The sequence below is a fragment of the Danio aesculapii genome, chromosome 9, assembly GCF_903798145.1.
Source record: "Danio aesculapii chromosome 9, fDanAes4.1, whole genome shotgun sequence".
Taxonomy (NCBI): domain Eukaryota; kingdom Metazoa; phylum Chordata; class Actinopteri; order Cypriniformes; family Danionidae; genus Danio; species Danio aesculapii.
This window is the reverse complement of record NC_079443.1, coordinates 29,040,866-29,054,927: the sequence shown is the minus strand read 5'-3', so window position 1 is coordinate 29,054,927 and position 14,062 is coordinate 29,040,866. Positions and strand designations below refer to the sequence as shown.

The 14,062-nt window shown below is 35.7% G+C and overlaps 1 protein-coding gene across 1 annotated transcript in view; it reads left to right on the top strand.

Annotated features, from left to right (window-relative positions):
* kcnh3 (potassium voltage-gated channel, subfamily H (eag-related), member 3) overlaps positions 1-14,062 on the top strand; it is a 216,388-nt gene that overhangs the window by 155,289 nt on the left and 47,037 nt on the right. Inside the window, exon 8 of the mRNA XM_056465384.1 lies at positions 8,053-8,430. Coding sequence (XP_056321359.1) covers positions 8,053-8,430 — 378 coding nt within the window. The remainder of the gene's footprint in view (positions 1-8,052; positions 8,431-14,062) is intronic.

Below are 14,062 nucleotides of genomic sequence, written 5' to 3'. Positions count from 1 at the left end.
AATATTCTGGGGCATTGAATATTAAATGTATCACCAATGTGATTAGTTTTAGTTCAAAAAATTAAAGCTGGCTCTCAAGCAGAATAGTATGTTAATGGATTTTACAGTATGTTTCAATGGTTATTTGTGATTGTATTTGTGTTCATTTTTATAATGTAGTGTTGCAGCGTACCTGTTCCCGGGAGTAGTATAATCGGTACTTCACATCAGAGATGTGTCAAAGTTGTTTTTAAATGGTCACGAAACACCAAAACACATTTTTTGAGATGTTGACAGTCATATATGTGTCCCACGCTGCTAAAAACACTATTAGGACACATATATTTCACTAAAAAGTGAAAATTGGTTGTTTTTGCTTCATTTCGAAAGTTTGAAAATAAATTTTAAAGTAACATCATGCCAATTTGAGAGACGCCGCCTTGTGTTGCCAACCGTAGTTAAAACAAGTGGAAGAAGAATTGTTTGGTGACATTGTTTAGTTGTTCAGAGTCGTTATTGTTGCGTTTAAAAATGTGCTGCAAGAAAGGTTTTGTTTTCAGTTCCCCGCTATGAGAGCGCAGCTGGACTCACGTGTGGATTACAGTGGTCTGCTAACACGCGACAAAAATACATTTGTAAGGAACATTTTTTTACCAGAGAGCTTTTCGCATCTGGAAATGATGAAATCCAGATTTGCCACTCCTCTCCTTTTGAAAAAGATGCAGCTCCAGTTTGTGTTGATTGCCCTGTCTCTATAAATTTGGTAGGTGTGTGATCAATGTTTTTTGTTTATATTTATTCAGATGGCAAAATTAGTTTGTGTCGTCAGCAGTATTCTTTCAGTTTTTAAAGACATACCTTAGTCAAAATGATTTAGTTACTAAGTTTACAGTAATATCACTACAATATTATGGACTGACAGATCTGCTCATATTAAATCCTGCTCTACGAATGTAAACGTAAACACCATAATCAAACAATAACTGTTATGTAGAATTTAGGGAGATAGTCCATGTTATGTAGATAGTCTATACACAAAAGGCTTTCTGACTCTACCTACCGAGTGCATCTAAGTTACCGAGAGGTTTTTTTTTTCTACCATTCACCATGTGGTATCAAACATTCCATTAAAACAACACTCTTCCAGCAGTTCCTCGCATCCAATTTCTTCTTTGTCATGGGGGGCATGCATGAAATGTAAACATAGCCACTGTCTTTCTCCCCTGCGTCTGTGTGTTGTTTTGCCTCTGTGAAAATCAACACATGCTCGAATCGAAAACTCCCAGTTTCATGCAAACCCTTCCCTCTTTCGCCACTCGACACTCTCACCTAAACAAAGCTGGACTCACTCACTTTCATGACTTTTTTCAAACTAGAGGTGTGAAAACACCCTGCTGAGACAGGAGGGGGGGCGGGGGTTCATGGCCCTTTAAAACTTTGTGTTATCATTGACAAATTCAGTGTATTTTTTATTATTAAGGAATTAATATTATATTATATTATATTATATTATATTATATTATATTATATTATATTATATTATATTATATTATATTATATTATATTATATTATATTATATTATATTATATTATATTATATTATATTAATAATTAAATAAACACATTTTTTATTATTTTATTATTTTTTACACTTATGTTTTGTCAAATAAAAGGAAGAAAAAAAAGAAGAAAAGTTGTTTTATATGTGGTGAGCACCAGATTTAGATCTACTCGTTTTTTTTATTTGAGACAGGGTTATTGATAAAAATGAAATATTGAGATTCTTAGAGCAGTGCTGTCAATCTTTGTTGGAAATGTGGAAATGAAAGGATATAAAAGGACAGGACCTGTGCTGTATCAGTGATGAAAGGTTTCTCTGAAGGTTCCTCCAGGAGCTGATTGAGCCCTGGTTGCTCTGTGTTTCCATCTCTGTCTTTTTTTCTCTCCATATGGCTCACTTCACTGCCCTGGTCTCGGCAGAACGCTGCTCTTTTTAATGGCTTGCTGCCCAGCAGACCTTAAGAGGATTTTCAGGTTGGCTCCAAAAATCTCAGCGTCAAATCAATCAAACCTCTTGATTTTTTTCTCATGTGGTTTTCAGGAGAATAGTGATCCCCCACTATTAGAAACACAGGGTTCCACACTGCAGCTATAAATGTGACCTTTTCTTTCCTGTTGGTGTGAGTTTGTTAGTGTTACCATTTCTGTTGTGTATTACAAACATCAAATGCCAAACGTGGAATGAAACAGTGGTAGTGGTGCAAGCTTAAAGCAAGTGTGTTTACTTATTGACCAATCTCTAGCACATGTCCATTTTTAAACATACAGTGAGGCATGTTTGTTCATTCTCAAATACAAACCACAGATGCCTTCAAATTCTTCAGCACTAACACAGAAAACAAGAGAAACTTTTCTCATGGATTTATTGTAGAATTACTTAACATGGTATTGTGGCAGAAAAGTAAGATAATAATATGTGATTTTATTAATGTAGAACTAATGTAGAAATATTTTTTTTTATTAGGCTATATAAGTTTTTGTACTTAAAACAGGGCTATTTTAATAGCACAAACAGTAACTAGTATACCAAACAACCATTGTATTTATTAGTTTGTATTGCTTATATTAGTAGTTTTAATAAAGCCTAAATTTTAGCCATTTAAAACATGCCTGTACAGTTTTTATTTATGTTGATTTTAGTTTTAGTTACTTTACTGTTAGGGCAAATTAAATGAAACATTTTTTATTTTATTGAAATAAATACATTTTTTATATATTTAAACGTATTTTCATGTAATGTTTATTTAACTTTTAAGTACTTTAGCTAAAGTTATAGATTAATGGCTGCAATAAACTTTAAAAACCCTGATTTATGCTAAATGTTTTAGGCTACTGTCCTTTTTCTAACAAATACCATAAAAACCTTAGACTACTTTGACCTAGTGAGGTGTTACAACTGTGCATATTATGGTCTACCAATGTACGAAAAATTAGGTTGCCATTTTTACAGATGTGTTACTCTTCAATTTTTAGTGAACTTACATTTCAAGTTCAAGATACTTCTACTTTTTTAATACATTTATATATCTTTACTGCCACTTTTACATGTTTATACATTTACATTTTTCATTCATTCATTTTCCTTTGGCTTAGTCTCTATTTCAGAGGTCACCATAGCAGAATGAACCACCAGATTCCAGCATATGTTTTAAGCAGAAGATGCCCTTCCGGCCACAACCCAGTATTGAGAAACACCCATACACTCTTACACACGCACACACGCACGCACGCACACACACACACACACACACACACACACACTCACTCACTCATTAGTTTATTCAATTCACCTACACTGCATGTCTTTAGACTGTGGGGGAAACCAGAGCACCCGAAGCACGCCAACATGGGGAGAGCATGCAAACTCCACACAGAAATGCCAAGTGGTCCAGCCAGGACTCGAACCAGTGACCTTCGTGCTGTGAGGCGGCAGTGCTAACCACTAAGCAACCATGCTGCCTTATACAAAACATAGTGTTATTAATATTGCACATGTGATGCAACCAAATGGATCTTTGTTGCACTGGTGTCACAGCTCTGGAGCCCTAAAATATATTATCCTTTCAATCTCGTCAGTCTCAAGCATTTTCAATATCCTCTTCTTCACCCTCTTTCCTCAACCAACACCGATGTTCTTCCATTTCTACTTGAACTACCCAGTTCATCTCCCTTTATTTAACCCATAACTCTCCCTGACACCATCTTGATGCAATCTAATCTCTTTATGACTCTTATATCTCCCCAAAGAGCCATCTTTACCGCTGTCACCTATACCATCACCCATGGGCTTTCCACGCTGTAAATAAATAATGTGCAGACATGTTGCTAACATTAGATACATCAGATATTCTAGTACAGTATGCTCCCATGTGTACTTGCCCTTTTTAACTCATGCAGTGATTTACAATCTGAGGTAACCCTTGAGCTTGTGGTTTGGACACTTTTTTTCGTCCATCAGCGATTTTCTATGATTTTCATCTTTAATAAATAGCAGGATATGTAATGTATATCTTTAGGCCACTCCATCAGAGGCTTTATAAATTAATCTTCGGCAATGCTGTTTGCGAGTATTAGATGTGGACTATTCATTCTGGAGGCTGTTAGCTTGTCAAGCACTCATTGATGGCTGTTTTTCACAAATAATTATGCACTCTGTCATCATGTGCAATTGAAATGTCAAAAACACATTTTTTTACTCTATACAAATAACATGACAAAAAAGCTGGCACAAATCTGTGTCTGGAGGACGCTTCGCACAGTCTTGCACAGTTTACATGGGTGAAATTATGTTTATGAATGTACAGTAATATAAAATGTACAACCCCAAATCTGAAAAGGTTGACACAGTATGGAAAACGCAAATACAAAAAGAAAGAAGTGATTTCCAAATTTACTTTGACTTGTATTTCACTGCAGACAATATGAACACAAAATGTTTTATGTTTTGTCTGGTCATTTGTAAATATACAGTACATCTATTCCTGTTATTCAGACCTGCAACATATTCCAAAAAAAGTTAGGACAGGAGCTATTTTAAACCACATTCTTCACACATTACAAAGTCCTGACTGCTAAGGAAGAGGATACAGGCACTTTACTGGCCTGTCTGCAGTTCCGACCTGTCTCGAATAGAGAATCTGTGGCACATTTTGAAGCTCAAAATGCGACAACAAAGACTGGCCTGCCTGCAGTCCTGACCTGTTTCCAATAGAGAATCTGTGGTGCATTTTAAAGCTCAAAATGCGACAATGATGACTGGCCTGCCTGCAGTCCTGACCTGTCTCCAATAGAAAATCTGTGGTGCATTTTAAAGCTCAAAATGCGACAGTGAGGACTGGCCTGCCTGCAGTTCCGACCTGTCTCCAATAGAGAATCTGTGGCACATTTTGAAGCTCAAAATGCGACAGTGAGGACTGGCCTGCCTGCAGTCCCGACCTGTCTTCAATAGAGAATCTGTGGCACATTTTGAAGCTCAAAATGCAACAACGAAGACCCTGTACTGTTGCCCACCTTACGAAAGAGTTGTTTGCAGAAAGAATGGGACAAAATTGACCTGAAACACTTCACCATTTGGTGTATTTAGTGTTTTGTGAAATGGAGTGGCAACATTACAAAGTGGTAAATGCTTTACTGTTCCAACTTTTTTTGAAATGTGTTGCAAGAACCAAAATTGTAATATTTGTTTATTAAAAAAAAAAAAAAAATTCATGAGGAACACATTAAATAATGCGCTGATGTATTGTCTGCAATGATGTACAAGTCAAAGTACATTTAGAAATCCCTTCTTTCTTTTATTGTTTTCCTTTTGCATATTGTCCCAACCTTTTCTGATTTAGGGATGTTGATTACACGTGTGTTATTATATAAAAGATTTATTTGAGACTCTGAGGAATCAATTAAGACATTAATTATGAAATAAGAAAATAAACAGTTTGACCAACATTAATTTTAAAAAATGTTCAAAATAAGAGTTATTTAAAAATATTCACTATGTAGTCACTATGTAGGCTCACAAAACACACATATTATTCCTGCCACCTTAAACCGTTAGTACAATATAAAAGCCACAACTATTGTGTAAGTATATGAAGTATTAAATCAGTTATATTAATACTGCCATGTGGTGTGCAGTAATTTGAGACACTGGGTGATACATTTAGGCAACCTTATGCTGTTTGAATGCAATATTACTATCAAGTCTCTCAGTGTAAATATTTTTATTTGACCCAACTGTTGGTAATTAAATGACCTGGCTTTCTGGTGTATGTGTGCACGAGAAATGTTTAGTAAAATGAAGCTGGTCGCTGTGTAAATGAATGTGAAGGGGCTTTTCTCATGTGTGATAGCATTTACTCTGGTGGCACTTCTCCCTCATTCTCCACCATACCTTTAGTGACCTTTCACTTATTTCCATTTCCCCTGTCAGTTTGTCTGGTTCTCTCACAAATATCACTTCTACTGCCACATATGGTGCCTGCACTGCCTTAAAACTGTAAGCTTACAGACAAACAAGCCAGGCGAGAGAAGAGTGAGAGAAGGAAATTGTACACAATCAGTCCTACAGGGAGCAAAAGTAGAGTGTAAAGTAGAGGTTCAGCCTGCTGCAAACTGACTGATGTTTGAAATGCATCAGATTCAGCACCATGGACAGCAACAGCCACTATTGCTGATTTCTGACAGACACATATGACACCTAACAGGGGCCATGTATTCACTGAATTCTTTTTTTTTTTGTTTGTTTGTTTGTTTAGGAATAACTAGTACCACACAAATTAAATTATTAATAATAATAATAATAATAATAATAATAATAATAATAATAATAATAATAATAATAATAATAATAATATAAAAATAATAAGGTGACTATTATTATTAATAATAATATGGTTATTTTTAATACTAAGAACAATATTCATTATTATTGTTAGTATTATTATGATTATTAATGTGTTAACTGACAAATGTTATCATGGTGAACTAAAACAATTAAAAACATTGAAGACAATTTAATTAGTTTCTTTCTTTCTTTCTTTTTTGTCCTTATTCATGTGGTTTTATCTTATTTATTTTACTTTTTATAATTTTAATTTAATCTTATATATTTCTTTATTATTATATATTTTTTATTTATCTCCATATCAATGTGTTATAACATTATATTTAATTTAACTATGTGCCACAGTTTTGTTGTCTTACACTTTAAATGACTCTGACTGGCTGTCAATGTTTTTTTTTTTTCCATCAGTTGGAAAAAATAAATGTTCTAAAAGGGATTTTTATTCCTCTGTCATCATTATCAAAACAGTGTCAAACTTCATTATTCTTTTCAATTTAGAATGGTTTTTAAAACTATATCTTTATTAATTATCAATGTAGTTGTACTTGATGTGAACAGGGTTTGATAGAGAATTCAGTAGTCAAAATGACTGAGTCTGCCAAGTGAGTTTAAGGGTTTAAGGTGAGAACTGCAGATTAAAAACTGGAATCAAATATGTTTTTAATGGTATATGTTTTTCATGCACCTTTCTGTTTTGAGATTTTTGGCTTTTAATTTTGAGTCTAATGTAAAGAAAACATCCAAAATACAAATCGGACAGTAAAATTAGGTATCGATTTATTTTTGTAGATTTCAATTACAGTACATATTTTTTAAAGGGCATTTAGCTTTCTGATTTAGTACTCTAAATGTCCAGTTCAACAGCACAGACATACACTAAGCATCACAGTTTTATTCACATCTGTACTCTGATCGGTTTTCAGAGGGATATGATCATTCATTCATTCATTTTCTTTTCGGCTTAGTCACTTTATAAATCTGGGGTCGCCACAGCGGAATGAACTGCCAACTTATCCAGCATATGTTTTACGCAGCGGATGCCCTTCTAGATGCAACCCATCACTGGGAAACATCCACACACACTCATTCACACACATACACTACGGCCAATTTAGCTTACCCAATTCACCTGTACCACATGTCTTTGGACTTGTGGGGGAAACCGGAGCACCTGGAGGAAACCCACACGAACACACGAACCCACACAAACACGGGGAGAGCATGTAAACTCCACACAGAAATGCCAACTGACTCAACCTAGGCTCGAACCAGCGACCTTCTTGCTGTGAGGCAATAGTGCCACCGTGCTGCCCGGGATATGATCATACATGTTAATTTGTTTGTTGACCGTTTACAGTATTTTCTGACGAATGTTATAAAACAAGATTCCAATAATCCCCTCTATGGAAACCTTTTCCTGTAATGTGTCAAAAAAATAAAGAATTTATAACCTGGCTTCCTTCTATTTTCAATTTTCTGTGCTAGAAATTTATGCAAATAAGTGCATTTTTAATAAAATAAAGCCTCATTTGCATATTCAACATTTTAGAAAACATACAAATATTTCCAATTCTTAATTTAATCCATCAGCTTGAAAGGCATGCTGAGGTTTTTTTTTCCTTGTTTACCGCTATGTCTTGTCTTAAAGTAACATTGCCTTCTCTTTCTTGTAGGCTGGTTGCATGAGCTGGGCAAACGCTTGGGCACTCCATACTTCCTGTCACCCCTCGCATCCCTCATTCCTGACTCTCTACGTCCCACCATCCTGGACGGCCTGGTGGTTAATTCCAGCCAGTGGAACAGCTCTGATCTGGTGGCTCATGAGCCAGTGTGGAACTCCAGCCAGCTGAACTCCACAGGCGCAGCACCAGCGGCCCCTTCAAATGCTGGACAGACTGGAGCCGTACTGGGAGGAGGACCCTCCATCCGCAGCTCATATGTGACATCGCTGTACTTCGCTTTAAGCAGTCTGACCAGCGTGGGCTTTGGCAACGTCTCAGCCAATACTGACTCAGAGAAGATCTTCTCTATCTGCACCATGCTGATCGGAGGTGAGTCCTACAAAACACTCTTTCAAGGTTTGGGAGGTTTGGAGATATTTTAAGATATTTTTAAATACTTAATATAAATATAGGAAAGGCTTAATATATATAGGAAAATAAATAGGATTTTCTTATGTTTCTGAAAGTAGTCTCTTTTTCTCATTGACGTTGCATTTATTTGATTTATTTGAGTATTTAAAAAACTCATTTATGTTTGTGATGGTAAAGCTGAATTTTCAGCATTATTCCAGTCCTCAGTGTCACAATGATCCTTCAGAAATCATTCTCGCAGTCTGGATCATTTGATTGATAATTTGGTGCTAGTAAAGCATTTCTTATCACATTTGAAAATTGTTATGCGGCTTCATTTTGGGGGTATTTTTTATTTGTTTGTTTATTTCTTTACTTATTTAAAAATACAGAATCTTTGTACAACCGTGTACTTCAGTAGAAGTACTATATGTCAAGGATAGGGAAAGAAGTGAGGACTCTAGTGCAAGAAAATTATGGGATTTTATGGAATATAAAAACAAAACAAAAAGGCAACAAAATCAACCCAGAGGAGGGAAGCATTAACAAAACAAATAAACAAACAAACAAACTTGACTGGAAAAACTGGCAGGGATCAGGGCTGGACAGAACAGAACAGGCCAAGACTCAACTCAACTCGACTCGACTGGATGATGACATATGACGAACTTGCACAGAACAGCAGACAAGAGGAGACTATAAAGAGAAAGAATTAACAAACAACCGAGTGAACTGAATAAACTAATAATGGGTTAACAAGGAGAGTGGGACTAGACAATAGATGGGACAACACAAGCCATGTGCTCGCGTAAAACGGAACTAGAACACGCAGCCAATGAGAGAAATCATTAACCGGGCGTTCACATGAAGCACAACACTAAAGCACGCTGCCATAATGTAAACTCCGAGCCATGTGCTATGACACAACACCAAGACGACGCAGAACGCAAGACACGAGTACACGATAAATAAAACACTTACGATGCACTCACACATGCGACGTGCATGTTCCAATCCCAATGCCAATCGAAACCATCTAGACTGAGGCGCTGAGAATAGAACAGCATGCCACCGACAAAACAAACACAAGATCAAACGAGCAAGTGCAAATTGAGCCTTCTTGGGGGTGCGCTCATGCTCGCTACAAAGACACAAACACTTAGCTCACTTGAGGCCACGCGTTCACAACGACAAGAGACACAGACCAAGACAGGATGAGTGGCCAGCCTGAGAAAACTCGAGTCGAGCACGACATACAAGAAAAAAAAGGACTAGTGTCTGGACTCTGCCACCAAAACAAGAATTTACAAGACGGAAGTGGCTGACACTGTACTGTTTATTATATTATTATTTAGGAATACTATTTAATGCATTAAGTGGCACATGAAATAAATACAAAAAAGTACTTTTATTAAATATTTAATCAAGTAAATAAAATATAAATATGAAAAATATGTATATTTATTTATGGTTTATTTATAGAATTATTTATTAAAAATTTATGGCAACAAAACTTATCTCCACCTTTGTTTTGTTAACTGTAAATTTACTTGGAAATTTTAAAACAGTCTTAACATTTAGATCAATGAAATGTTAACCATTTAGAGGGGAGATAATTCAGCGTTCATTACCAAGTCATTTATTTTAGTCAGTCTTAATCAGACATTGTTACAAACCTTATATTTATTACAAACATAACATTCAACCAAAAATATAAGCCAGGAACAGAATCTAAGTCATGAACATTAATTACATCATTAATAATTAAAGTATTATGCTATTTCCTGATTTTGTTTCAGAGGTCTCCAACAAGTTTGCATTTAAAAAAAAATAACACTTTCATTTTCATACTATACATTTCACATCACCTCAATTCTCATAGCTTCAAATAGCAATAAAATAGCAGTACTTTAATGTCAAAATTATGGTCTAAGAACTTTAAGAAACCGTACAATTACTGACAGCGATGTCTAAACCGACCAGTATGTTGAAGGTTGAAGATGCCTTCTGTCTGCTATGTGAATGTCATGTATATCAGACAAGTGGATACTTGAGGCCCTCTGGTAGGATCCCGCTCTCGTCTATCCAATCGTCGTGCTAAAGACATGGCTTAATAACTCCTCTTAGCTTGGGGGAATCCAACTGTTCCCTCTGTTATCTTTCCACCCCCACCAGACATGAATATTCTGAGCAATGCTTCAGTCTCAAGCAGAGATGATGACACTTAAAACTGCTCAAACTAGAGATCGTGATGCTCTCGCCGTCTCACAGCTCATACTGAAATGTTAGTTCATTTGTAATGTTTTGCATTTAGGATGACCTGAAAGGCAGAATTAAGCTAATTCTATTTTATACATTACAACTTAAAGTCACTTATCCTTTTTAGTTAAAGGTGCAGTGTATTGGATTTACACCTAGTGGTTGAAGTAGGTATTACAGTCCAAATTCAAAATATTGAAGAGAGGTTTTTTTTCACCGTCCCCCCTTGATGGCAACTCAACACACACAGACGTTTCCAGATTGATGACACTAACAGGGTTAAGCATGCCTAAAGACATTGTAAGCTGCTTGGCTAATGTTTACGTTTGTAATACTCAACACAGGCTCAGTTTGAAAATGTAGCCCTATATACATTTCTGAAGATCGCGAATTATGTAGCCAGAGCTATGTATGGCTGCATTTCGCTATGGGGTGGTATGACACCGTTCTTTCTCGCGCTTACCAGCTGACTGCTTACCTTCATGTGGACGGCTTTCATGCTGTTACCAGTTTGTCCGGTAGCTCGACACGTACGTCGGCGGACGGCGACAATTGGGTTCGAGTGTGATGAAGAAAGGTTCCAGAAAGCAAGTAAGACAAAAACAGATTCCAAAAAGTTAAATTAACAAGTAAATAACAGGGTGAGAATATGGTAAAATCTAAAAACATAGTAAAAATCAGGTGAGGGCTTTTCTTTTTCTGGGTTGCTTTTTTAAAACATTGCGGTTGGGTTTAGGGAAGGGGGTAGGCGTGTCAATCAGTGCTTTTTTAAAATACTATTGGTTGGGTTTAGGGAAGGGGGATGGTGGGGGTATCAGTCCGTTGTTCAGTCAATCAGCAGCCTCTGATGGACTTCCACGGGGAGAGCAGGCACGAATGGCACTCGCAAGGGAAATTTGAGATCTGAAAAAGTGTACACAGTGGCCTCTGGTGGATTTGCGAAAACTGCAAAAAAATGTAGCTCCTGGGATGTATCTTGCTCTCTCCAGAAATGTACATAGGGGCCTGGGTTGGTAATACTTGTATTGTTTGCTAATTAAAAAGCACCTCGTGTGGATTTTACTTTGAATCTGCACCTCATTTCTGAGGCATGTCCACATGGAAAATAATCTCAAACAGGTTTAGAACAGAATTCTTATTTATTGGTGAACTATCCAATTAAAACAAATGCCAAAATATATAAAATGTTAAAAACTATAAAGAATAGCAGAAAAGAAAATCTTTTCCAGGGGAATATGTGTTTTTTAATGGCTGTGATTATTATTAAAGTGATTTTAAAGTAGTTTTTCTCCACAACACTGACATGACAGAATATGTTACTTTATTAAAAAAGGATCTATAGGCTATATGCACAATTAGTGTTTCTTCCCATACCGACAAACTTCCGATGAAAGCTTAATGTGACTTTTTTCAATTTTATACAGTTCCATTTACAGCATCGATGTTGTAACGTAATTAAAATACAATCCGTTAAATAGACTTAAATATTAATTTAGTTGTTCAAGCTTAAAACAAAATGAAAGATGTGTAACCGCTGGCGCTGTCAGGATCAGCAGGCGAACACAGAAACTTCATTGAAAATACTGGGGTAAAATTCATTTTCATATTTTAAACACATGGCATGGAAAAATGTCATTAAATGCAGTGCTTCTTGCTCATTCTGAGACCCACTTTATAGCGTATATCAATCAGGCAGTAAAGATCGTTGATTTTTAAAGAAAACAGACCTTAAACGTGCCAATTTTGTAACCGCACACAGTTCACCGGAAGGGATTGACCCAGGTTACTGAAAATGAAAAGTCCTTCTGCATACCTCTGCATATACCCTATTTTGCCCATTTTTACAAGATGTAAAATAAGTATCTGATGTCCCTAGATTGTGTATGTAAATTTTCAGCTCAAAATACCCCACAAATAATTTTTTTAGAACTATTTAAAGTTGCCACTTTAAATTTGAATGAGATTGTGCTCACAGCCCTCTTTTAAATAAGGGCAGAGCTGCAAACTGCTATGTATCCTTATACTGGCAGATTAAAAATAGGACTTATGTTATCTTAGTGAAAAACTGAAATTGTGGCGACTGTGGTATTCATTTATGCATCCTAAAACTCTGAAATATCTAACGGCAGACAGCTGGTTTTTAGGAAGTGTGATTATAAAAAATATAATTAATTTCTTTACCATTAGAGGCCTGATATATTCACACACTGTTGCCACACAACCTTATTTAAACCCCTGTATAAAAGTGATTTTTGCTTAATATGTGCCTTTTAAAACAATTTAAGTATTTTTTGTTATATAAGATTTTCTTGAATAATTGTGTTTTATTTCAATTATTTTTTTCATACAGCTAATGCAATTCTCTTATGATTACTGTTGATTATTAAACTTTCAAACAAGTTTGAATGAGGCATGCATGAGCAACTCTAAAATTACTAATGGGACTCCCCAGACTTCACGTGTGTGTGCAAATGAAGGCCACAAAACCGTTCTTCAGAAAATAAAACACAGAGATGCTTTCACTTCATTAGTCTTTATAGTAAACCATCAGCTACTATTAGGTTTATGTGTCTATTTGACCTCATTAAGCTGTATTTCCCTCGAGACTACAGTCTTAGATCACAAACATTTCCTTTGACCATGTTATTCATTAAGCTTTGCTACATATTGATTATTGCCATTTCCAACACATTTCCCTAGTGGTGCTGCTTATAGACCATCATTTAACTACCCCAGAATCATATTTGTTTAGTAATTCTGCATTTATTTAGGTTATTGAACAGGATGTTTTGTGTGTCTTATTTTGTATGGTTCAGAATCTTTATGCATATTTGTGTGGGATTTTTGATATTCTTTATCCCCCTTATTTACATAAACAGTCCGCCATGCTGCTTTTTATAGAAATTGTTATTATTTTTTTCTGTGGTGTTACTGCACTTATTATTCTGGTTATTTACCAATTAGAGCTAATGAATCCAAAGTTTCTCTCTAAATATGTTGAGGGTCAATTTGACTCATGACCTACAGTATGTAATGTTTACAAAGCACTTTTTGTTCAGTTGACTTCTATTCAAACACATTGGAGTGAAGGAGACAGCAAAGTTCAATATTTTGTATCACATAAAAAAGACATGCAGGCACAACAAGATCAATGTATTCTATTTAATTTAAAGAATGCTATTTAAATATGCATATTTCCACTAAATTTCAGTAGATGTTAACTGTTCAACATACACTCACCACTCACTTTATTAGGTACACTTTACTAGTACCGGATTGGACCCCCTTTAGAACTGCCTTGATCCTTCCTGGCATAGATTCCACAAGGTACTGGAAATATTCCTCCGAGATT